Raw genomic sequence first — 27667 nt, 5'->3', positions numbered from 1 at the left:
GTAATATTCTTCCTTTAGCCTTGGTAAATTTGGAATGTAAAAGGTACATTCCACATGTGCCTCTCCCACTATGCAGTAAGAATGATGGGCACTGTGTATGGGGGCTGTCAGGTTTTTATTTAGCTAAGAGATGAGACAACCTTGTTCTCTTTTTCCTAGTGAGCTCAGTGGTCATCCCCAAAAGATTCACAGAGTGAAGTAACAGGAGTCATTCTTCTCTGCAGAAGGAGAATCAGACCAGCTATATGGACATTTTATGATGTCCTCAAAACAAACCAAATAGATGCAAGATTTGGCTCACTGTCCTCTATTGAAATAGAGTTGAATTCAAAGATCTCACATCTTATAGTCACTGAATAAAGTAATATCTGTAAAGAAGTAATTCCATTGATAAGAACTATTAATTCCTGTGGATCAATACTTACACATAAATGATTTGTACCAATTCAGCATTTTAGTTAAAGTACTCTTCCTAGAAAGTATTGCCTTACATACTGCCATAGTTCTCCTTGTTTTGTCCTGGGTAGCATATATATCTTTCTAAGAGAATTCTCACCTTTTTAATAAAACTTTGTCTTATACTTCAAGTATAATGAAAAAATATTATCTGTTAAAAGGAAAAACCTGCTTCAGAAGTATTACACGTATATCTTTACAACATCTATTTCACTACCAAAACAGCAGTTATAAAAGGATTAGCTGTAATCTTCCACTGTCCATTGTACTCATTCTTAATCCATCATTTTTTCCTGACAAAGTAGTGGTTTTTCAGTACATCCTATGTCAATAAACTGTACCGAATATTTTGAGATTATTAAAAACCATATGTTAGACATCACATTTTATCCAGCCATCTATAGAACAGGAACTTACCTTGCAACATTAACAACACCCACCTGAAGAATATGGTTCAGCTCTCTGCTTAATGATATGCAGCTGCACCAGGGTTAACTGAGTATCTTTACATTGAGATGAGGTATTCCCTTTCCACTGTATCCTTTCTTACAATCCTCATGTATCAGGCATTTACACATCTGAGCACATACTAATAGCTCTCCTGTTTGGACTTTTCTACTCCATGGTCATCTAAGTTAGTAACATGCAACTTTCAGTAGTTCTATTCCTAAATGCGAGGTGCCCCATGAGATATTTAACTCTTCATGATTAAATTTTACTACGAAAAAGATAAGAGAAAGTTCACACAGAAAAAGCTTGGGGAACTCAGTATTTAGATAATATAGAACAAGTATGCAGTGAGAGGTGACAAGGTCATGTTTATCTATAAAATTAGAAGGAATAATAAAGGTAGGTTTAAGAGGTTTCAGTTTTTCCTTTTTCGAAGTTGTAAGCTAGTTTTCTTTCACTTGGAAAAATCTTGAAAACCCGATGCTAAAACCCACTGCTAAGATTTATTATACCAGTAAATATTTTATTGGGTGAACTCTACAGAAGAGCACAGAAAGGTCCTTTCTTATGAGGCTCTTAGAGCCTCCTCACTGTCATCCCCACAAAATATTATTTCCCTTAACATGTGACTGCAGGCAGTCACACAATGAGGTTTGAGTTACTGCTGCCAACCCCTTACTGTGATCTTGTATGGGGCCAAATAGCACAAGTAGTTTTCTGAGGAACTGTTGTGGCACCAGACATGTCTCTGCTCTACAGGGCTTTTCACAGAAAAGTCCATTTCTCCTCAGTCAGTCAGAACAGCCCAAAGACAGAGTTCAGTATCTGATAAACTAAATAACAATAGCCTGGGAAAGCAGTCCATGCATAAAAGCTGTGGGCTCCATTTCTATCCTTTCTGTAATTCTGTACTCCTTACACCTCTTTAATCAGCTTACAAACTAAGAAAAATTATTAACTAACTGCCTCCACTTCCCTCAAAAGCAGCTTCCAAATCATCCAAAACAGCATTTGAACACTCAGATAACAGGAAAAATCCTATCTTACAACACCTTTAATAGCATTAGAAATATCTCAATTAAAGAAAAATTGCATTAATGCCCTTCTTAGGCTTATATGCAGCCAATAACTTATCATTCACAAAATATACTTCATAAGGGGATACATGCTGGCATCCAGCTAGTGTCATTTCTGTATCATAGAATCATAGAATCAGCTGAGTTGGAAGGGACCTCCGAGATCATCAAGTCCAACCCTTGATCCACTACTGCTGCAGTTACTAGACCATGGCACTAAGTGCCACATCCAGTCTCTTTTTAAAAATCTCCAGGGACGGAGAATCCACCACCTCCCTGGGCAGCCCATTCCAATGTCTGACTACCCTCTCTGTAAAGAAATTCTTTCTAATATCTAACCTAAACCTCCCCTGGCACAACTTGAGACCATGCCCTCTTGTCTTGCTGATAGTTGCCTGGGAAAAGAGACCGACCCCACCTGGCTACACCCTCCTTTCAGGGAGTTGTAGAGAGTGATGAGGTCTCCCCTGAGCCTCCTCTTCTCCAGGTTGAACAGCCCCAGCTCCCTCAGCTTCTCCTCATAGGACTTGTGCTGGTAGTTTTTTATTCCTATAAGCCTGCACAAGGGCTTACAAACACAATTTTAAACAGTAAGCTTCTCACACTGCTAGCAAAGACATGATGGATATCGTAAGGCCTTTGAGATTACAGCAATTCTTAGACACGAAAAGGCCACAGGTTTATCACTACCTTAACAGTAGCATTATTTTTACAAGGTTTGAAACTGAAATGTTATCACCTTAAACCTGAAGAATTGTTATGTTCACAATAGTTAATACCTTCACATCTAGCCAGCTGGGCTATTTCCCTTGTTTACACAGAACAGTCATCTCTTTCTAAATAATTATAATTTCATTATCATCATCCTACAAGAACAGCCAGACTTAAGGAATGACCTTTTCTGGCTCAATACCTATAGAATAATTTTTGTCAGGTAGAGGCAACTAACAAGAAAAACCTCCAGAAAATCTGCTCTCAGACTTTTAATTAGTAAAAATGTGCTCCTGTCAAACTGGTGTGCTGGGATGCTCTCAGTGCTCCTCCCCTGCACCAGATGCTGTTTGTTCTGATCAGAATTTCTCACATGAACCCCACTCTGTGCAGAAGCTCAATGGGTGACCATAAAGTGCACCACCAAGGACTTTCAAAAGGAGAAGCAGATGTGAATTTGGTATATAATTATTTGCAATAACAGTATCCATGATACCAGGAAGGGATGCTTGGTACCATGCAGTTTAACCAACACAAGGACAAACAAAGAAAATGCAAAAGTTGGCTGTTGGCTTCACAGCTCCATTCCTTGCTAAAATAGGATTAACAAGTACATCCAGGAGGGCACTGCACAGTGCTGTGCTGTGTATAACCAGGATTCCCTCACAACGAGCAGGTCCTACAAAACCATTAACAGGAAAGCCCTTTACAAGAACACTACTATTTCTCTTCATGCACGTACAGAAAACAAAAGCATACACGTGCATTAAGGACATCTGCCATGACTAGTTCCAAATGTGAATTCAGCATGGTCCATGCTGAGCTGCTCTGAATGCTATCAGCAAAAAGAATGCAAATTACAGCCCCCACTGCCATCTCCACACAGCCCTCTGGTTGGTGGGAATGGTGGCTGTTGGGCCCAAACAGCTTTCCCTCCCCAAGCTGAGCAAGCCCTGCTCCTGTAGTCTCTCCCTGCACAGCAGTTCCAGCTCCCATCCACTGTGGGGACCCCACTGGACTCACTCCTTTTTGTGAACCCCCACTCCATGGTAACTCAGAGCTGAGCCCAGTGTTGCAGGTGGGGCCTGGAGAGAGCCAGCTAGTAAATCCCTTGCTGTCACCCACTCCTTGTCATGCTCCTGCTGGTGCAGCCCTGGGGCTACCAGCCTTCCCTGCTGGCTCATGGTTAGCCTACTGCTCACCAGGACCTCCAAGTACCTTTCAGAAGAGCAGCCTCACAGCCAGTTTAGTTCCCAGCTTGCACTCTTGCAGGTGGTCAGTTCATCCCAACTGCCAACTCGGCATTTGTTGTTGCAGAATTTCATGAGGTTCCTGTCATTCCATACCTCCCACCTGTCTAGCCTCCTGTGAATGGCAATCCTTCCTCAAGTGTACTGGCTGGTCCACCAGTTTCTCGCCTACACACTTGATGAGGATGCACTCCATCTCCTCCTTCAGATCCTTGCCAAGAACATCAGGCAGCATGAATATGTATGGTTTCCTGAGGAACTCTGTCTCCAGATAAAACATGAGCCATTAACTACCTCTCTTTAAGCTGGATGATCCAAGTACTTTCTTACCCCACCCAGCAGCCCACCTGCAAAAACACAGTAACTCAAAGTGGACAGAAGGGTGCTGGGGGAGACTAAGTTGAAGGTCTAGCTTAAGGAGAGGCACAAGACATGCACAGCTTCACCTCATTGATGCATCCAGCAACTTCATCAGAGAAATAGGCTGGTCAGGAACAATTACTGTTGTTTAATTCATGCTGGCTACTCCCCATAACCTTCTTCTTTTATGTGCCCAAAAGTGTGTTTTAAGAGGACTCACTCCATAATTTTCTCACAGATCAAAGTGAGGTTGACAAGCCTATAGTGCTCCAGATCATTATTCTTGCCCGTCCTGAACATGAATGCAATATTTACCTTTCTTTGGTCATTATGGTTTATCTCTGATCTCAGAAACCTTTCAAAGATGATAGAGAGCACCATTTCTATGACAGTGGTCAGCCTCCTCACCCCTCTCAATGTAAGTCATCTTATCCCAAAGACTAGATTTGGGTCAAGATTTCTCAAGAGATCCTTGATTTGATCCTCACTGATTTCTTGTCATTCTCCTCCTTGAACCCTCACTCTGAGCACATAGGCTGGGGTGACATCGTCAGAGAAGACTGAAGTGAAGAATTCAACTGTCTCAACCTTCTTTGTGTTGGATGCTACTAATATACCCAGTCCATTCAGCACAGGTCCACATTTTCCTTGCTTATTCCTGTACTGCTAAAGCAACAGAAGTTTTTTTTGGGTGGTCCTTGATGTCCCCTTTTTCTTGTCCCTCAGGTCCAGATGTGCTTTGACTTTTCTGACACCATCCCTATGTGTTTGGACAATGTATCTATATTCCTCCTTTGTATCCTGTCCCTGCTTTCACCTCCTGTATGATGCCTTTGTATTGCAGCTCAGTCACAAGTTCACTTTCGGACAGTCGGGTCAGTCTCCTGTTACGTCTATTCATATTCCAGGACATACCATTCTTGTGCTTGGAAAATGCTGTCCTTCAAAACTTGGCAGCATTCCTCAACAGATTATCTCTTCAGAGCTGCCTTCCATTGTATCCCATCTACCAGTTCCCCAAATAAGCCAAAATCTGTTCTCTTGAAGTCTACAGTCTGTACTTTGCTACTTGCCTTCCTCACCTCCATCACGATTTTGAACCCGCCATTTCACTCCCCAACCGACTGTCAACAAAAATCACAATGTTTATTGAGAAGCCCATTGATAACACTACCATGTCCTCTAAGAAAATCAGGATTTTCTGGGCCTGCTTAGCACCCTCAGGCAAAGCTCTGGAAATCTACAAAGACCTTACATTCAACTGAGTCAGGGAAACGTAACAAGTGGTGACGACAAACTTCTGTTTGTAGTTATGGAGTATTCCCTCAGTGAGTAATATCTTGAGTAGTATCCAGGAATTAGCATGTTCTGCCAAAATTATATGTTTTCAATTAAAACACTGAATATTGTACTCCAAGATACAATGAAGACACAAGAGGACAACATCCATCACAGAATCTATATCCATATATGCCAGGAAGTAATCTTCTGATGAAATATAAATACCATTATATAAATAATTCAGCAACTACATTAGGTAGCTAATGTAGTTGTAGCACTAACCAACACTTACTGAACCTGCACCAATAAGCTGCATTTCCCTTTTCTTTAATTAAATGCCAAGTCGATCATTACACCATCATGTAAGGGACTGAATGTGAAAAGTCACTTAGCAGATAAAAGATTATTTTCTTCTAGACAGGTGCTCACCTTGGAATGCTTGTCAGGTAGGTCAGGACATTCTGGAACTCTTTTTCGGGGATCTCACTGAAAGCTGGATAGTCTGGAAAGGTGATAACAGGGCAGCCATCTCCCCCTCTTCCACCTACAAAAGAAACAAGCAGCAAGCATGTTAACATGCACATTCCTTTACCTAGACTGCAATTTCCCAGGAAAGAAACTACTGTATTTAATTTTTTTCTCTCTCTTTTTTCTCCCCTCCTTTTGTGCAGAACTCATCAGCATGGACATTGTCTATTCTGAACAGTGTATTCTTTAGAGCTTACAAAGTTCGAAAGGAACTTGTTACACCACATTCATCACAGTTTTTTTCTGTACTAATGTCTTGGCTCCTGGGAACACAGTTTTGACACCAGATGGCAGTGCTTCTTTCTTTTGATAAACGCCAACTGCATGTAAATATAACCCATCTGGAGAAAGAAATGAACTAATTTAGGAAAAAAAATGTTAATTCGGAATTAAGTAGGCGAATCTACATCTTAAACTGAATTCAACCTTCTTACTAGTTTGAACTCATTCATGCAACACCCCCTTTACCCTGCCCATTAGGCTGCTTTGCTTCTAGGATGGTCTAAAAGAAAGGAACAGAACACTAAAAGAAATGGATGTAGCTGTTTCAAATGAGATTTACCATTCTCAGATTATGTACAAAAGGTAAAGCAGAGCTTTTTTCACAGTATCTATGCTACAGCAGAGCTGCTGATGAGCTACATATCAGTATCTCTATCTTTTCTGGCATTTGCAGCCCTGGGTAGAATTAAAAACCACAATGCTTCTTAATGTGCTTCGCACACATTTTTACATGCAAAAGGTAATTATTTCTTTTTAAAAGCAATATTAATGTTTCATGGCTTAAACAAGTATATTTTCATAAACACAGGCAGGACAAGGGGCTTACTGAGCCCTAGGAACTGCATGAAATTAACAGTTTGGGGGTGGTAAGAACACGTTGCAGGGAAGTTATCTTTGCTTCACACTTCAAAAAGAGAAGAAAAACAATGAAAAATTACTGTTGGAAAATAACAAGGTTATTTTAGCCTTGAAATCCAATATTTGTGTAGAAATCAGCTGTAAACTGTATTTGCAACACCAATCATGAGAACAACAGTGATTTGTGAAGATTACAGTGTGCTTTTTTGGCATCTGGTTACCAGCCTATTCCTATCTGATAAATATTTGTTGGGGCTGCGACTTTGTATGGATCTATGCACTTACTTCATTATAGCACTCTGCTGGTTTTGTTTGGATTGCTTCTGTTTGGATTTAATATCCGTAGGGATGGGAGTTTGCAGCTGAAAAATTTGATAACTCCATGACAATGGTTGTTGTAAGTACTGTGTGACTGGCTGCTGGTACTGAGATGAACGTAAGCACAGACAGTATTTCTCACTAGGAAAAGTACTCACACTGTTATTTGCTAGTGCTCAGCTTCACGTGGCTCCTTTTCTACAAATGCAGCCAGTTTTGATTATATACTATTCTGTTTTGATTAAAAAAAAAAAACCAAAAAACCAGCAACAAGGCCCAAACCCACTCCCAGTGCCTTTGCATCTAACCTCACCAGGAAAAGAAGAGAAATATTTGAGCTCAGATTTGCTTGATAAAAGAAACCACAACTTCCCTCCAAACCATAAGTAATTAGAAGAGCTCAAATAGTATCCTTATGTTAATTTGTGGTGAATCTGACTTCTACTAGTTTACAAGCAATATGGTGCTGCCACTGTGAAGCACTTGAAATCAAAATACATGAGTAAACGCACTCTGGATGCGTTTAAACAACAACAAAATGCAACTATTATGCAAATATCATAAATTTGCAAACATGACCTTTACAACACATCTAAATACGGCAACATTACGTCAAGGGAGCTAATTTTAGCTATACAAATGTTCGCAACAAAAATATAAGTTAAGAACCATTTTGATTCTATTATTTTTTGTTCTACCCAGGCTCTCAGAACTTAAGTATTTTTCTCTCTCATTAAAAACATTTTTCAAGCATGATAATGATTATTTCTGTTGCTCATGAGATGTTCTGCTCTCTCTAGAATATCTATTTTTAGATACAATTATACATTATTTGCTGTATCCCCATTGGTTACTTGCTTTGTTCTACATAATTTCTATAAATAGGATGTATGAAACAAAAGAAGAACAACAATAGACTTGCAGGACATGTCCTAAAAGCAGAAGCCCAGACCATGACCTTCAGGAAGTTCCCAGACCACCATTGATTGTCCAGGGCAAACAGAAGCATCCTGCCTTGACACTGCCTATTAATTTTCAGTTTCTAGTACAGTCATCTGTGGTTATCTTGAGTGGAGACAACTCTGTCCAGCCTTGTGCTCTTTAGAAGATCGTTGTTCACTGATTATCTTTTTCTCCAGTGTTTTCCTGCTGGGACACTTGAGCACACATATACCTTCAAATGCTGCTCAACCACTTCTCCTTATTAGATCCTCACTGCTCAAAAGAGTTTAGGGCAGAGTGACCTGAAGTGCTACACATAACAAATACTGTAAAATTTCAGCTTTAATAATTTTGACCTATCAAAGTCACATTCTATATTGCAACATTAAATACAGGGCCATCAATGGAATACAGGTCACTCTAGCAAAGCAGTCCCTACTTACAAACGAGCATTTGTCACAGCAACCTACAGAAAGGGCATGGGAAACAAAGTAAAAATCCTACATATTAAATAACAGTAAAAGCAGTAGGCAGGTTCACTTTTTAGTGTTCTTCATTTTTATAATGAAACTAATGCAACACGGAAATTATTTTTTCCTTTATTTAGAATCACTTTTTCTTGCTTCACCTCTGCAAAAGCAACATTACACAGTTTATTCCTAAGTTAGCTGTGCAAAACGTGATTTTCTTGTCTTCTCCCAGAAGTAAATCATGCCACAGAATTTAGAGGGAGGGGATAAAAGGGAAAATTTAGGAAGCTAAGCTGGGTTTAGGCTTTAGTGAGAGGGAAAGCATTCAAGTGACAAAAATGAACAATTTCACTTCTCTCATCCTCCTTGAAATGGAGGTTTAAGACAAAAATTTCAATATAACCATCCAGCATCTCAGAACTATATACACCAATTACAGAAAGGGACACGTAAACTGAGATGAACTCTGTGGGTGCTAAAACTAATGAAAATAATTCAATTTGTACAGAGTAATTTTTAAAATGAGTGACTGGAATTTTAATCATCATCCAAAAAAGCAGTAATTTAACTATAATATTTTAATAAATTCAGGTCAGTTGGTAGAGTGGCTGTCTAATTACCTCATTCATAACCATTGAAAAAATCATGTCTTTCTCATTCCCCAGTAGCTCACAGTCCTGAAATTCCAGCCACAGCTGTGGAACAGCCTAAACTTGTTTGCTGGGCAAGTTCTGTCCACAATGACACACACAAGCCCATTCTCCTATTTCTAGGCCTACACAGGGATACACTGACCTATACAATTGGAATTTAATCATTTTATGTGTTATTAACAACCAAGTATACAACCAGGTATCTGAGAGCATTGGGAGCATTTTCTTAGTCTAATTTTAGGGTTTTCTTGGTTTTTTAAATCTGAATTTCTGAAAACCCTCTTATTTTTGTTTAAATAATTATAAACACTGTTGTGACTACTCAAATGTCAGGCTGGATGGAGCTTTGAGCAATCCGGTCTAGGTAAAGTCCTTACCCATGGCAGGGGGGATAGACTAGATGATATTTAAAGGTTCCTTCCAACTCAATCCATTCTGTGATGCTATGAAAATGCTGGAAAACATTCAGCATTATTTCAAAATATTAAACAAACATCACTTGAGAGTCAGTTTTTGTTTACAGAAAAGAGCAGAAGAGAACGCATCAGTCCTTAAGCAAGTGCAATCAGTCCACACACATCTTACCTGAAATGATTCCCAAGAATTACTTGAGACTTGCAGCTATAAGAAACATTCTGCAAGGGAGAGGATTATTACTCTCCAGTCTAAAAATGGAAACACCATAGAAGTAAAGAGTACTGAAACTTATGCCTGCAATTAAATAAAATAAAAACACCACACTACTTTAAATTAAGCAGATCTGCTTCCACCTTACTTTTATGAGTCTTCATTAAAGGAAAACTTTGTTCTTAACTCACCTATACTTTGGCAGCCTATTCAACTGAAACTTCTTCAATAGATTTAGTATCGAATAAAACACAAATTACCTCTCTAGAATGGAAATTTTTCAGTGGATAAACCTCTACAATTCTAGTAAACCTCCAGTTAAGTGGAGTTGTTCTAAACAGATCTACACTTCTCAGTCTAAGGTCAGTTTTTTGCAACAGAGACAGTCCTGTGTTTTGGAGAAACATGTTTTAAAAACATGTTGAATTGTACAAGGTCCACAGTTCAGGCATCAAAATGACTTAACTGTGCTTAGTATACAGCACTTCATGTTCCTAACCTTTGAATACAATTAGCACCAACAATAGTACCAACTGTTAAAATTATGTGGACCCAGAGCATTGCGGTCTCGTGTATGAAAGGAATGGAAAAATTATCCTTGGAATAGTAGCTGTGCTACTGTAAAATGGGACTGGTAAAGTTTACCTTAAGTCTAGGTAATTTAGCATTTATTCTTTAGATTCTGCTACATATATCTTTTCCCATCACAGTTGAAATCTCTTTTGCATTTTTCTTTTATTTATTAAGCAGGTTGGGTGATAGACAAGTGCCAAGGAAATTGCAACAGTATTTTACAGAAATTCTAATCAAGAGGCATGTTAGTGACGTGGTATCTAAAAACAATCTCAAGTGAGAAATAATTAGCATTCTTCTCAATTTAGAAAGGTATTGACAGGGAAAATTAAAAAACCTGTGAACTGTACAGCTGCTAAAAACCTCACACACAAGTGCACATAGAGAAAAGAGTAATTTCCCACAACCCTATGAAAGATATACTAGTTGTCTGCGTTTTGCTGTATGGCCAGCAAAATTTGGCAGCAGCAAAGAGACTGCTCAGACTTCCAGGAAAGATGAAATAATTACATTATTTTGTAATGTTTCCCTAACTATTTTGCTGCTGTTTGCATAAGAAAAGGTATTCTCAAAACACTCTGACCAAAAGTGGTCAAAAAGGAAGTAAAGGAGTTGGATATAATTAGATGACAGAGAAAAGAGGTAGGTTTTCTGGCCTGAATCTATAATGTAAATGAAATAGTATTTGGACTGTAAGAAAAAAATATGATGTCTATGTTTATCAATGTGCACACACATGATTAAAGAACATTTCCTTGTTAAATGGCTTAGATCTACAACTTTAGTTCAAAAGACCTAGCTTAAAAGTAATCTTGTTTGCAGTCATGTCAAAAGTGAGGTCCTCACATGAATGAGAGAAAGGCTTACTTCAGATTTTTCTTTACTGTTGTGGTAGTTCATCTATTATGTTTGTGTGTTTCTGATAAAGAATTTCTCCTTTCTAATCTCATAATATACTTAAGTGGAGTACTCAGAGTATTTGAAATTACATGTGGACTTCAATGAGGTAGTGGATAAAAGTTTCATAGAATATCCTTTGCAAAGAAAAACAGAATCAAGAAGAATTTATTAAAATTAGAGAAGTTTTAGTTGTATAATTTCACAAGTATACAAGTTTTTGCATTTTTCCCCAGGCTGATCAGCAGCAAGTATACTGGCTTAGAAATCAGATTGCAGTAACTAAATTTGTACCTGAATATATTTGAACTGGAGCTCTCTTAGGATTCACTTTTTTTTCCTGATTTTCTTTGCTACTTTTTTTTTTTAATATAATCTCCACAGTGGGTTTAACACAGCGAATATAAAACAACAGTTAAACTTACACCCATGCAAGGGAAAAACTGCTAAGCTGTACCTCTTCCACTGTCCATACACAACACAGATACTGTCTATATTACATCATCAACAAAAATCAAGCTGATATTTTTAAGTAACTGTTACAATGTATGTGGTACAGGATCGACTCAGAAATTCTCAGATATAATTTTACAGACTCAGCACCTGCAGCTACTTCCATGGAAACAGTTTGACCAGTGAGGTATTGACAGATCATTTCCACAGAGAAGAGCAAGAACACAGTGAAGTAAATAAAGTTACAGAGAGTGAGAACCTTAGTGTTTAGAATGTATATAAGCCAAAGATATAAGCATTTTGAAAGCTAGTACCAATGGTAACTTTTTCAAAGGCAGAAAAAACAATTATGAATCAATAAACAAAAATGCAAATAGTATGAAATCATATTTCTATTTCCTTTAATTGAAATACTTTGAAGTTGTTCAATGCATAAAGAGGCATTCAAAGGGAAGTGAGTCGGAATAACTGGTTCAGCACTTATGGCGGCCAAGAGTCTTTCATTTGCACATCACATAACTTGAATGATTTAAGATGCATATCAACATACACACCTGTCTGCATGCTCTTCATCCACATTTATTTTAATACACCTGCACACTGCAATGGCAGATAGACAAAAGGTTGGGTGGGTATGAAAGTCACCCAGCAACTTTACAGTCATGGAAAGAGGAAAAAAAAAAACCTTATGAAAGAAAGTATAAAATGTGAATGAAAGACTGTACTGAATACATAAGAAATACATTTTCCAGAGACTTTTAAGTGGACCTTATAATGTCCTTCATGGGATAAAACCCAAAAATGAACAAACAAAAAAGGCAGAAGACCCTTTTCAATGCAGAAGAAAAAGTGGTTGCACAAGTAGTAACTAAAGGAATAAAATGGTGAGAGAGATGAAACAGTGAACCATATAGCGAGGACACTTAATAAGCAAAACAACAAAAGAGAGTAACAATTCTAGCAAAGATAAGGACCTTGTTCCACAGAAAGAAAAAAACTCCAAGGCGAAAAGTAAACAGCTGTGTCTGAGGTAAAATATTAACTTCGTGGTTTATAAATTTGCTGTGTGAATGACTGAATAAAAACCTCATCCACAGCCCACCCCTCCATTAGCATTAAGCTGAACACATGACTGCATACTCACAGCTGAGAAAGCTAGTCTGCAGGAGTTAGCTAGTACCTTGATTTCATCACACTTTGCTGTATTTACTGACAAACTGAAGCATTAACATAAGTTTTTGCTTTAATTTGTTTCATTTCAAGTCTAATTTGGATGTCGCTGCAGCATTTCCATTACAATCCAGGAGAACAAGGGACAAAAGTAAGAAGTGACCCTGACTTTGAACAATACACAGAAAGTAGCTTGGGAAGGGCTACAGCCTTTAGGCACAGAAGCAGACTAGGTTTCATTTACCATTCAAGCAAGTGTCCCATGAGACCCAGATACATCCTATTAGAGAAATTAAAGCAATTCTCAAGTACATGTTGTCTTGCTGTTGAAAAGCCAACAAGTAAAGTCAGAAATGCATCTTAGACATTCACCAATAACTGCAAAGATGCTATCCACCAAAGGCATTCATAATCCATGGATTTTCATTTTAAATGAGTTTTATGCCATGTCCTAAGATTCTGTTTCGAAGGCAGTTTAGTAATAAGCAAAAATGCCCCATTCTGTGGGAATGTCTTAAAATGTCTTAAGACACTTTAAATGTCTTAAGTGGCATTAGAGCTAAGACACTCATAAGCACAATTGCAACAACAAGCAAAATGTACATAAATCAAGTATCAAAATATTGTCTCTGTTCCTTCATTCACAGAACCTGTAACACCACTATATGGTACAGCACAGAGAACTAACTGTTAGTGTCCTGAAGGAGAACATTAGGGTAAAAGATGTGGAGTCCAAAGTGAAATGAAAATGCCTAATGGTCAACTTGCCCAAGAATAATAAAATACAACAGAGAATGTAATGTACAGTAATGCAGCTGTCCTACTATTTCAGGCAAAGAAAACAGACTTCTAACAGACTATGAATTAAATAGAAGAAAATAGAGTGAGGAACTTACTAAGCTCCACTGCATGGAAGATTTAATGAGTGCTGAAGACACTTGTGGATTTGTGAACTCAACAACTCATCTACTGTAGGCACCAGTTTCCCCCCTCACTTCAGAGAGGCAAAATATAAACCCTATCTACAGTTTCCTAGATAAGTTGATTCTTGCATAACACTATTACAAGACAGTTTCTGCCCTTGGATAAGAAGGAAGAGCTTGGATGTCAAAAAGATAAACCATCAGAGAAGAATAGTAGACTAAAGGCTGTCATCTCAAATGGAGCATGAACAGCCAACTCCATAAACAAAATATTCTTACCTCCCCATAGAAAACAGTCACTACCACAGACCTACACCTAGTTTAGTTTGTGGGGCAGAAATAAATCATAATTAATAGCTAATTATGAGTACAAGAAGATTCAATGAGCTTTTGCCAAGCAAAGCAGTACATTACTTCATTGCTGTATGCCTCTTGATTTGATGCAGGGAGGGATTCAAAGAGAGAGAGAACAGTTACAGAGTCCAGCTTCAGCCCAGAGAGGTAAATCTCCTTTATGCTGAAGGATACAGAGTGGCTCTGTAAAGCCACTTTCTGTGTCTTGGTGGGAGGGCAGGGTTGGAACTCCAGCAAGTTTGCTGCTGCACACCTGCCAGAGCTTGACAGGCAGGAAAACAGGAGAACAAACTCAGAAGCACATCAGACACCTTCCACACAGCCTGATCAAAGGCCTGATCAGTGAGCAAAGGCATTATCTCCCTTTGCCCAGTATCAGCCAGCCACAGTCTCAGCATGGAAATGGGCCAAGCTCAGCAATCAACACTTGCATGGCACAAACACAGACCCCCATCACCTCCCTGGCACAGGTTATCCAGGGGCAAAGACTCCTTGTGCTGTGGGAACATGGCTGTGCTGCTTTTAGAGATGGCTTTACACCTAAAAGCAGGTTCCTTTGCAGAAGGCAGTTAGCAATACCAAGCTAAAAATCTTGTCCAGAATCTGATGCTGCACATGCCTGACCCCAACACTGAGGCTGCAGAGGAACATGGTGTTGTGGTGCTCACTCCACCACTTTGGCCAAGACTAAGGTGTCAGCTTGGGCTTCAGTATCAAACATAATAGCAGAGCCAGTAGCAGCTGGGGCTGTGAGCTGAGGACTGCAAGACCATAGCAACCACCAGCATATCCACGTTGCAATCTCCAGTTAACTGGAAAATTAACTGTAATTTGAAAATTTATATTATACTTCTAAAAAAATCTCTTCATAAATCCTTAAAAGACAAGTCTTGATAGTCTGCATTTTGATTAACTCATTAAATATTAATTTCTCATATAAGAGATCTCAGAGACAGAAAGCACAACAGGCTGAACAGTACATCTAAGCAATGTCAATAGGAGGGAACACCGTAAACCTACCTGACAGATAAGCAAACTGTTTCTTTAATTGGTCTTGAATATCTGCAGCATAGAGGGGGATGATGTCCTGATGCATGATTTCATCTGTGGAGAGAAAAAAAAATTTGCATTGCAAAGTCATTTTATGTAAAATTTCAAAATTTCACAGCAGACATTAAAAAATAATCACCCTTAGAACACGAACACCCAGAAAACTGTCCAAGTTTTGAAAAATATGTGAAAATCTTTGGATTCTTTCAAGTGTTTGCCAAAGACAAGCACTTTGAACAGCATACTGATAAAAGAGTAATGTAGATTTACTGACATTCAGAAGCAATACAGGACTGTCAGTGAATCAAACACTGTAGAGCTATTATTCCTCAGGAATGACTTTAAACAGTGAGGGGTTTACACATAAAATTCAATTTTTATTAAAATCTTCTCATCTCATGCAAAACCAAGAAACTTATGATCCCTCTAGCCTGTTGTCTAGTGTTCAAATACCCCAAGAAAACAGCTTTTAATAAGATAGGTAGAACAGGCTTGAAAGCACATCCTCACATTGAAAACACACACATTCTGCCTCAACACTGAAAAGCAATGCTTAAGCTTTTATCTCAGCCCTTGCACTTCAGCTTCATGACAACCATACTGCTTTCCTGATCCTTGATTTTCTGCTACAGTGTTTAAGCAGCAGCATTTCCCACAGCATATTTCCAGAGGTCAAGTAGAAACCTGAGTTTTGCTGATCGCAATAAAGACTGCATGACAAGAGCTACCTCATTCATTAAACTATAATGTCATTATTTTTACAAGGAAACAAAAAATTTTACTCTTCTGCAATTCCTAAAAAATAATTATTCTACATTTTTAGCCTCATTGAAAAGTAGTAAAGAGATAACACAGCTTTTTCATTATTCAGTTTTCAACATTTCTTTTAATCCGACATTGTATTGGCATTGAAGTTTTGGGTTTTAATGTACATTGAAATGCCATTACAGTAGTCTCCAATCTGACACTCAAAGCTGTGAATATGCACAGGAAAAATAAAACCTAAAACTGATGTAAGGATAAGTGCCATCTGCATTGAAGTACAAACTGAAGTAGAGCTCTGACCCTCAAGGAAGGGACTTGTTTTCATTGAGATCTTTCAAATGGTAGATTGTGAGCAGACAGACACTCACTTCTATAAGTGATTCTCATATATATAAAATTCTGAGAACTGCGATTATTTGAGAACAGCAAAAAAGCCACTTTCAGTTACTTCTTCCATATAAGCAACAACTTATACTGTGAAACAGAACTTCTCTGTTTTCTGTCGTCCAGTCAGGCAGAGGAAGACCCGTGACCACTTTCAAGGTCACACACTGATCAGGGCTATTTTTCTGCATCCGGTGAACTGCTGCCTGATCAGAAGACCTCTGCATACCATGCTGTCAAATCCATAAGTGGATATGTTTAACTGGCAAGACATATTTCACCCAGACGTTCAGTTATGTCATCATCTTAACTTTTTGATGAGAACACTGAACATAGATCTTTCACAAGTCCAATCTCAGATGGCCAAGTAATTTCCAGAAAAGGAACAACCCACTCCCACAAAGAAAAAAGAATTCCAATTTTCTTTTTGTTGTCCATGCTTTATAATATAAGGAACCCTCCTGCAGCAGTGTTTAAGAAATTGATTCTGCAAACCAGTGCCTGCAGGTGGACCCATTTACCTGAATATAAACTACTACAGGGTCAATGCCTATATTTTGGTGGGAGTTGGGAAAAGGGAAAATAATGTACTCACTCTGCAATATATCATCCTGCCTAAAGTCAAAGGCAGAAATAATTTTTATTATTGCATAGTATTGCACTCTAAGCATGTAATAAAATAGTTGTGTTTTGCATAGGTACATATATGACACACAACATTCAAGCAGGTAAAACATTCTTAAAGAAGAGAAACTCTGTGTTTCCCAGATACATATTGATCACTGTTTCCTCATGTATCCATGTGATCAATCCCACTGCAATCCTGACTTGTGCCATGTGGAAGATGGAGTCTAGATTTGATTGCCCCAGTGTTCCCTCTGATAGGAAAAGCAGCTTTTGCAACCCACACAGGTAAGCCCCATAACCTTGTGGTCAAATAGTGCTTCACTGAAAAGATAGTATTTTCCTTCTCCTGGTTTTAAACTCAGGTTTGACTCAAATTTAGGAGCCTGTCTATTTGCAACTGGAGGAGCAGCACAATGTGACTATTTACAGACAGCAAACCCCCAGAATCCCTTCCTGCTGTGCTCTCCTCCACCAAAGCACATCTCATCTTGCTCTTGCTGATTCAGTTTCTCAACATACTTCTAAAAGCTAAGTATGCATTAAGATCAGAGCTGATTTTCAATAATTTGAAACAACTGTGATTGAAAATAGCAGCACCAAAAAAAAAGGGAAAAAAAAAAGGGGGGGGGAAGGGGGAAAAAAAAAAAGGGGGGAAAAAAGCGCAAAAAAATGCAGCTCTTGGAATTGCCAAACAGGTCATATCCAGCAGCTCAATTGGATACACTTGAACCCAGTATCACTGCCCGTAGATTTAGCCATAAATCCCTTTTAAATACCTTGTTTTCCTTCAGAGAAGATGCTATTGTAAAAACTCACTGCTCTGCATCATTTCCTTCACATTTAGCATTCCTCTAGAAAAGAGAGGTCATCACAGTTTGTTTGGGGTTTAATCTGATTTTACTTTAAGGCTATCCATGATTACTTGAATATGCTATTTCTTTAACTGGATAAGGCAACAAAAGGCACACATACTAAACAGACTGTGAGGGCACATGCTCCTTACAGTAGTGGCCTTTGGGGAAAATAATTTCTTGGAAGTATTCTTTAAATAGAGAACTTGCCACCTGCTACATTCTTTAGGGACAATTTCCATTTTTGTAGAGTTAATTAAGTGCACATTAAAATACAGAATTACTGGAAATCTGTTCCCTGTTTTCTAAGAAATTTTTATAGGATCAAACTCCACTTCCACTTAGATGGATTAAGATTCGCACAGCCCATTATTTTCCCTGTTCTATCTTTACTGCTTTACGTATTTTTTTCAAAGCAGAGACTTAAGAGTCTGCCTGTTTTACTGTATCCAAAATCCATAGCTGAAAAAAGTTGCTCATATCAATTCATGCCAGAACATCCAGTCTTTCTTGAGGAGCTCATTTAAAGAGCTTGCCAGACTTGCTTGCTTAAAAGAAAGCCCCCAGGATTTATAGTGCATCTGGTATTGTGTGTGGTAATGAAGAGGAAAATAAGGTTTTCTAAAGTTACTACTGCTTTTTTATTATCACTGTTTTTTTCTAAATAAACACATACAATAGCTGGTATGCCCAAAGATTTTTTTCTAAGCCAACAACTAGAGGTTCTTTAAAAAACCCACATTAGTATTTGAATTACGAGTGTAAGACAGGACTGGAGTGTCATCTTACTAACATAAAGGAATCAGTTAGATATATGGCTCTTATTACAAAAAAGTCTCTCTAAAAATGTGAACCTCAATCTTACAGATATATAATCTTTTAATTCAATTTTAAATATCGCTTTAATAGTTCTGTCTCCATGACAGAGGATGATGGCTTAGAGGGGCCTGACCCCATCCCATCAGAGGCACCTGACTGCATTTCAAATGAAGCAGGATGACAGATTTGAGCATGAGGGCACAAAGATAACTTGTGCTTGAATTACCTAGTGCCTGTAAGCCCTGAAGAAACCTGGATCTGAGAAAACGATCAATGTCACTCAAGAATTTCCCTTATTGGTAAAAGGCTCCTCTTTCTTTTCCGATCAAACTGAAACTCGTCATCATTTGGAGTTTGTCTGACATGCCAAAGCAAACCCATTTTCACAGAAGACAATGCTGGAGGAGAGTCTAAACTGACTGTACCTGCATGGCACAGAAGGAAGACTCTGGACATGACTTGTGAGCCTCCTGTAATGGTTTAATCCAATTCCCAGTGTGCCAGCTGGAATTACACCAGCCTTTAAGTAGTTCTGCAGGAAATTCTATGGCCATTACTTTATACCATCTTGAAAGGCAACCTATTTGTACACATCCGGACACAGTTACATCTTTCAGCACAGATTCCAGTAGCACACCAGAAAGCAAAATGAAAATAATTTTTCCTCCTCCTCTTTCTAGCTGAGTCAGCAAGATTTTCATGAAAACATGTCTATGGTTTCTCTATGAAATTCATGCCTTAAATTGAAGAAATGTATTTTTCTCAAACAGTTTTGTTTTGCTTCTGCTCTGGAACAGCCTACTCACTCAAAGAGTTTTATAAAGGGGATCTTAATTTGAAAAATCTCTTCTTTAACCACCCTCCCATCTGGTAATTATAAATGCAAGATAATGACTTTCAGAGCAGTCCCTTCATCTCTCTCAGCCCCAAGGCAAACCTTTCATTTCCTCATTCTTCCCTCTTCATCTTTGTCCCCCGACCACCATCACTAACAGTCAGCTCCTTTGTGTAGCCCCCAAAGGAGGAAGGGCCAGAGCAGCAGAGCTGGTGCAGATAACCCTCTTCCACACTAAGCCATGTAAAACTAATGAGCTAGTCAAGATGCCGAACGAGATTTCCAGCTTTAAAACTGAATTTTAAAAATTGTTGCTGATCAGTGACAATGCCTGCAAGCTCTGTGCTAGGTGTGCTCAGGCACAACAGCTGCAGACTGAGCTCCTCAGGTCCTTGTGCTATTTTTAGCCACACAGGGCTGATGACAGGAATTTATACAAGTGTTCATAAACTAAGATTTGAAACCTCACCATTTCAAAATGCCTTCAGGAAGAGTTCGTTTCGATTTCATTTGACTACATTGTCATCAAAAGGAGGGTCCAGGAAAAGTGAGTGATTAAACTTCTGGAGTTTGCATGCAAAACACAGTTCTCTACTGAAGTGTAGTTGTGAAGGAAGTTATCACCCAGGCAAAACAGTGCTCTGGCAACTTGTTTGTTTCTGGTGAGCTAAAATATCCCAAGCAAGCAGAAAATACAAATTCTTTTTCTCCATCAACATTCCAGTTGTTAGCACAAATAGATATAGAACAATCTAGTGCTCCAAACAGCTTCATTTGGCATTGAGTGTCCAATAAACCTTTTGCATTATATAGTTATGTAAGAATTTTACTTGTAAAAGCTTTACAGCCTACAGTCAAGTTACATCTCCCATTTCCTCTTCTAGTCAGAGAAGACAATTTCCTCTTATGAGCCCTAGCACATAAAACGGATCCTGTTGAGATACTTTTTCTTTTAAGAGAATCATGCTTTATACAAGTTCCACTTCTGCAGCATTACTGACATCAGTAAATTTTCTAGGACTGTATGGCCTACACCCCCCATGTGCATAGAACAGCACCACTATGTACCCAATAGGCTCCAACAGGCTACGGTGGAATCCCAGGCATCTTCAACGTTAAGTTAGGATCTAGTCAAGTCAAGACTTGGAAGTGGTACTGCCAAAGAAAACCTAAAACCTTAGGAGTGATGTTCCCTGTATTATAAGCCCATACACAGTGGACACAGTTACGAGTTTTTTGAGTGTTTTTTAAATGTTTTGTGCATCAGAAGCCCTGACAGACCTTTGACAAACTCCATGATATTTCTCCAGCACTTCTCATAATTCCTAACTTTTGGTAATATTTAAATTATTTCACTGAAATGAAACTTGATAACTCTGCTTTGTTAATCATACCTGAAGAACACAACTACTATCTAGAAAACACGTAAATTAGTCCAAAAAGGTTGCAATTACAGAATTTAAATATGGGGCAGGAACTTGTCAAGGGTTAAATAACAAAAACCAACCCCCAACATGTTTGTATTATACAGATAGATGCCTGTCAAACCCCGTGCTTTACACAGGCAATTTCTACTTACTGTAATCACAATTAAAGAAAAAATATCCACCTGTTTCTTCCTTGAGATCACAGAGTTAGAGATTTGGCACAGGACAATCAACAAAACTATGAGGATGATGGTTTGGTTTCAGATAGGGAGATTAAAAACGGATCTTTCTTTAAAAAAAAACATTTTGAGGTGTACAGCAAATGCACAGTTGCTGGCCTGGCACAAGATGACAGAAGGTATAACAGTTCTCATTTTCTTGACTCAAATTATGAAATACCTGCTCAAAAGCACACTGAGAGCTAACCAAGATGTTGGTTTCTTTCAAACTCTTATCTAGAATTTTTGGAGACCACTTATCATGCATGTCGAAGTATGTACCTGTTTTTCTCTTTCTTCTTACACCTCCCCTATTGTAAAAGGCAACCAAGTTCTTTGTCTTATTTTGCCTAAATAATATCACCTCAAAGCACAAACATCAGAGGAAATACAATGCCCTCTATTTCATGTGTAATAGATGTATTCACAGGATATTATGAGTGCCAAATACTTCAGCTTCTTCCTCCTCTGCTTCATCAGTCACACCTACTTGACACATGAACTCTGTAGTCCCACAGCTTGTCAGGGATCAGCTTTAAGTTTGATTATGGCTTCCAAGAGTGATTAAACACTAGCTAATCTGTAACTAGAAGAAAATGATGTAATAATTAGGAAGTCAATCTAGGGATCAGCAACAAGACATAGTATTTCTTTGTTCTTGAAGAAAACTTAAAGTAAGATAAAAGGAAGGAGTGGGAGTGGTAATGGTGTTGCTGCAATTTTGCAAGAAATCTGAAAGTGTTACCAGGTACAGCATTTAATCTTTTTTGCCATGCTTTTGGTCCATATGTGCTTAAGTGCACTTAGTCTGTTTTGCAAGAAACACATTCTTTGTGCTATAGTGAGTGATAATAATTACTCCCTTCCCAAAATGAGAAGGAAGAGGAACTTAGAATCATGCCACACAGCCATATTATATAATAAATTTTTATTAGCCACCAAAAGGCCTTAGAGATAAAGGGCAGTGACACTGTCAGATGTACTTACTACCCAAACATATAAATTAACCTGGTGTGTATGGTAAACAACAATATTGCTCTCATCTTTTTTCCAGGATGTCCCGAAGAAAGCCAAGCCTGCTGGTAAACCCTTTTCTGTTATTTCAGAATAGTTTCAGACTGCTAAGAATATTGCCTAAATATTGTCAAAACTGCAGCATTATTAACTCCTTAATACTGCAAATCATGCTGAGTGTACGGTATAAAAATATTTCTACAGTATTAGATATACTTAGTCACCTACAAGCAGCAGATTTTGCAAAAACGAAAGATTTTTTTTTTAACGGAGAAATACTGGATAAAGACTGAACAGCAGAGAATGTTCCCCTAGCCAGCACTCAAGCGATAGGAAGGCAAATGACCCAGATGTGTCTCACTTGGTACTTTAGCAAGCAAGCCTCCATGAAATAACAAAAAGGTTAGATTTTGCCAGCTGCATTTAATGAGATTTAATGCTCTGAGAAAATTATTACAGGAATTTTGGTTTCTGAGTACTAAAGCCTTACAAAGAAGAGGAAGCCTTACTAATACAGAAAATTGAAAGATGCACTCTGAAAAGAAGAGCCACATGTAAATTAAAGAATTCATCTTCAGCGAGCCTTAAAAACTAGTGATGCAATCACGCAGCTTAAACACATAAGTTAAAGTGGATATATTTTCAGGCAACCAACCCAAAGATTTGTCTCCATCAAAATTACCTGCTTTCAACTCCTCCTCTGCAGAAAAGTAATGTATCGCAAAGCAGGTCCCAAAACTTTAACTGAAAAGTCAACATGCACGGGAGCAGCTGCATGAATACCTGGCAATACTATTAAACAGAATGCTACTTTTGTGTGCTCTTTTGGAAGCAAGATAAGATTTTAAACAATGAGCGTTTTACTCTTTATTTGAAAAAAATCAAACACTTTAATAAAACAGCAAAGTGGTAAAATCTAATTTCTTATTATACACATCTATTCTGGAGATAAATTATAGCAGTGCTAAAAATTGTCAGGTTGTCACAGAAAGGGTTGGGTTGGAAGAGACCTACAAAGACCATCTAGTTCCAACCCCCCTGCTGTAGGCAGGGACACCTTCCACTAGATCATGTTGCTCAAAGCCCCATCCAACCTAACCTTGAACATTTCCAGGGATGGGCCTTTCACAACTTCTTCGGGCAACCTGTTCCAGTGCCTCACCATCCTCAATGTAGAAAAATATTTTCTCTTTATGCCCAAGCTAAACCTGCCCTCTTTCAGTTTAGAACTGGTACTTCTTGTCCTGTCACTGCAGGTTCTCGTAAAAAGATTTTTCCTGAATTTTATAATTTCAGCGACATAGAGGAGGACTATAATCACTTCTAACAATATATTTTATGGTACTCTGACACAGGCACAGTTTTTCATGTAACTGCACATTTATAAACTTATGTTTTGAGAGGGGATGCAAAACACTTCATGGGTGTGAGAGAGAAGGAAGGCCTAAGTGTTCACTAAGCGGCTTATTTAGAGCTGTGTACTAGTTTTCAGCGAAGACATTCACTTGCAGCTGCTAATAAATTTCCCAGTATTTTCGACTCTGACTACAGGTGACTTAGAAAGAAGAGGTTGCTGAGTTTGTAACCAAACTGGCTACCCCACTTACCACACAGACGACAGAACTGTTAATGAAGCAGCCCTTGAAGCACTGTGGTTTACTGCTTAGTGCCACTAAAAATATGAAACCCATCATGTCTTTCTAAACCACTGCTAGTATTAACTGTTTCATGTAGCACAGAGGCAGGACATGGACATGGTTCAGTATTTTGCGTGGGCAGCTAAAGAATCCTTTAGTGCAATACAGCGAGCTTTGCTGCTCACATGCAGTGTTTCGCAGGCAGTGTGAAAGAAGTTTGAAAGGAGCCCCCACTCCTTTGCTTTATAGACCCCCATTTTCACCTCTTTTAGGTCTCAAATGAAGCCTCTATTCATTATCCAATCTGAGAATTTGACACATGCCCGTAATGATTAATCAAGGTCTCCTAAATAAAGCTCTGCACTTGTTAGCAAAAAGCTATTTTTGATGGAAACTGCGCAAACCAAATCAATGAAGATATAATTTCTTGAACTTACTTCAGTGTCTCATCTGCAACAAAAAAACTTCTGTGTTATAGTCTAACTGGATGTTACCTCTAATTTGAGAGGCTGTTTTGCTAGAATTTCAAGTCCAAAGATTGATGGTTTTCTCTTAAAAAATCTGCCCTTTTGTGCATACAGAGAAACTACTTCAGATTCCTGAAACAACAACAAAAAATTCCTTATTCTGTGTGTGCAAAGTACAAAGTAGATACATATTAAAAAGGTAACAATTTGCTCCTTGTTAAGAGAAACTGTGGTCCATCAATTGCCTCGAGTGATATGTGAAATCCTTGCCAGAACTTAAAACCAACAAAACCCTGTCATGTTCAAACTGAGAAGTTAATAAATACATCACTTACTCTGAATTAGATGACCTACATAATTTCTCTCACCTAACTAAGCATAAAGCAGGAAACAAGTCTAAGTACAGTGAAGCTGAACTTAGTTTGCTGCAATTCCACAGGCTTTGTGGAATGAAGGTTTATAAAAGACAAGATCTTCAAAAGGCAATATGAATGATTGCTTTTCCATTTTCAAAGGCTTTGAGTCTTCTGCACAAAACAGAAATGCAGTAGGGCTGCATTTTGCAGAGAAAAGCAATGTAAATGAAAAAAGTTCTGAATATCTGATGCTTAGAGAAGTGCCTGAGACACAGCATCTATAAAAGCAGTTGAGGAAAAAAAACATGGTTCCTTCATTTTGAACCTCTCATACATCATGTGCAGTAAAGAGGCTGAAGTGCAAACTTTGACCTTGAACTTCCCCAGTGGTGGGTTCTCATGTGGAGTCCCATTTGACCTCACTGGATAGCCTGCTCCTTAGACATTGAAGGCAGGCTTAAAAAAACAAATGAACAAAAAGCCACATCATCAGTTTTAAGATGGTGGTTTACTTTTAAAATACCTGTGCCTAGGTGCCAGTGAGCACCAGGTTTCAATGACATCACTGAGGTGCTCTGTACAAGTTTGGATTGTTCATTTTAGTTTTTAAAGGACACTAACACTTATTAGAAAGGAGTGAATGTCTTTACTGAAACTTTGCGCAGCAAAGGGATGAGAGGCAACAACCAGACAGTGTAACATTGTAAATTCCAGCTGAATACAAGTCAAAAAAATAGACCATGAGAAGAACCAAGTACTACAACAGGCTGCCCCGTCAGGCTGAGTGATCTCCCCTTGGAGATATACAACACTCGGACAAGTTTCTGAGAAACCTTCTTAGCTTTAAACTTGCTTGGAGCCAGAGTGGGAACTAAGTGGCATCCAGAGGTCCCTTCCAACCTAAATTTTCCTGTAATGCAGAAGGAATTCCCTAGTGAGAAGTCCCTAGGCCTACCTCACAATCCTGGAAAGAAAATAGAAACTTCCAACATAGATATCATGGCCTTACAACAAATGATCACATACAAACTAAATTGCATAATAATTCAATATGTTGACTTCAAAAATGAATATAGAATATAGTGTAAAATTCAGTTATGTTGACACATTTGCTGAATCTCAGGCTAATAAAGTCTGTCTACAACTATATATTACATGGTATATCAATTTTCTGAAAAACAAAATTAAAATAAAAAAATGGCTAAGGCAATAGCTTTTCCAAGCAAAAGGGGAAATATCCCTAGTTCTGTTTTCTAAAAAAAAAAAAAACAACTCCAGCCAATAATTTATTTCCTGAGAACTGCACCAGAACGGTCCCATGTTAACAACTAAGAGGTTCTCAGGACGCAAAACTATCACCTAGTAGCAGATCCCATCCCAAATCTTCGTTCGCGAAGCGTAGGCATGAGCAGATCCTTTTCCTGCTGCAGTTCTATAGCTCTGAAAATATCACATTATACCTGTCTCGTGGGCAAACAAGCACAGTACTGACCTGCCTTGCTTCCCTCCTTTCAGATAAAGCTTGTTCTTAACACCAAGATGTAGCAAATGACATGACGATTCATCCACTGCAACCTTCGTTCCCTATCATGCAACTTGCATGTGCCGCACTTGACTCCAGCAGATGAAAGGCATCCATCTTCATTGCAAATAAGGCTGTGATAGCCAGATTTTAAGAACTCCCTTTAATTACAAGCACACATAGAAGATCTCTGCTAGGACTCCAAGTCATCCTCTTTCCTACTGACAACAAAATCCAGCAGAACCTCCACGACAGATCCTCCACAAGATCCTGTCCCTTGGAGACTGCCTGTTAACTCCTGGGGATCCATGGCCACAGATAGGCAGTGCTGGTCCCACACCCCACTTGTGCAACAGCCAGAATGTGTTAGAGACTTTTTAGTCTTGTATTGTACCTACAAGACAGGAGGTGCTTACAACTGCATTTGGAAGCTGAAAACCAGAACCAACACTGTTCACAACTACCTGCACAGTCTTTAAGCAAAACAGAGACTCAAGTCCTGTGCCTATATTCCAGACCCATTCTCTCTTTTCAGTTTGAACATCCTTTTTGCCATCCCTCTATCCTCACTCCTGGACACAAACTGAAAAAAGAATTCTCCAAGGAGATATTGTTTTCCTTGGAATTTTTCAGAGAGTTGACAATGGAAAGATGGGTATGTTAGACCTCTCCCCTCTACCGACTGTAGGGACAAAAAAAAATCTCATGGTGTGCTCAAAAAGAAGAGGAAAGAACAGTGCCAGGAAACAGGACAACCCTTTTGCCCACTTTGAGCACAAAATCTTTCAACAATTCTCCAGAAAGGAGTGATCTCTGGCACATTGAACATGCCCACAAGAATTGGTGGCAGTCAACAGATGAAAATCAAGCCTCGGCAGTTGCTGGCAAAAGCAGCCCTGCTCACTTATTTCTCAGTAATCAAATACGAATTAAAACACCCTATTTTAAAAATACCAATTTACACAAGTAGTCCTGGCATGGTTACATATGCATCATTATGATTTGACACCAAACACTCCCTGGTTTTGCAGTTTAAAACAGACATTCACTCTGTTATAGAATAATCAGTGGTTTCCTAAATCAACCCCCTCCCCTCTCAGGACCAATGATGATGCACATAAAGAACAAAAGTTACTCAGACTGATTAATCCCTCCACCGTTTCCATATGGTTATCTTCACCTTCCTTAAACCTTTCATTCATTCCTCCTAAGCAGCATGCCTTTTAGTATTACCCCTAGTAGCATCGAGCGCTACTTGAGAAGCAGAACACTCAGACTAGCATGTTGTTAATTAGTAATACTAATTAAAGATTAGTAAGAACATCCACCCTTCATTTAGAAG

General features: G+C 38.6%; 1 protein-coding gene across 4 annotated transcripts in view; it reads right to left on the bottom strand.

Annotated features, from left to right (window-relative positions):
• The window catches only part of MCF2L (MCF.2 cell line derived transforming sequence like), a 150301-nt gene that overhangs the window by 52048 nt on the left and 70586 nt on the right, over positions 1–27667 (bottom strand). For all 4 annotated transcript variants that reach the window (XM_018084156.2, XM_018084158.2, XM_008926229.3 and 1 more), the window contains exons 2-3: positions 15374–15457; positions 6014–6128 (exon numbers count right to left, since the gene is read on the bottom strand). In XM_018084156.2, coding sequence (XP_017939645.1) covers positions 6014–6128; positions 15374–15457 — 199 coding nt within the window. The remainder of the gene's footprint in view (positions 1–6013; positions 6129–15373; positions 15458–27667) is intronic.

Source organism: Manacus vitellinus, unplaced genomic scaffold, assembly GCF_001715985.3.
Source record: "Manacus vitellinus isolate BGI_N305 unplaced genomic scaffold, ASM171598v3 scaffold_7_pilon, whole genome shotgun sequence".
NCBI lineage: Eukaryota > Metazoa > Chordata > Aves > Passeriformes > Pipridae > Manacus > Manacus vitellinus.
The sequence above is the reverse complement of the archived record's forward strand: the minus strand, read 5'-3'. Positions and strand labels throughout refer to the sequence as shown.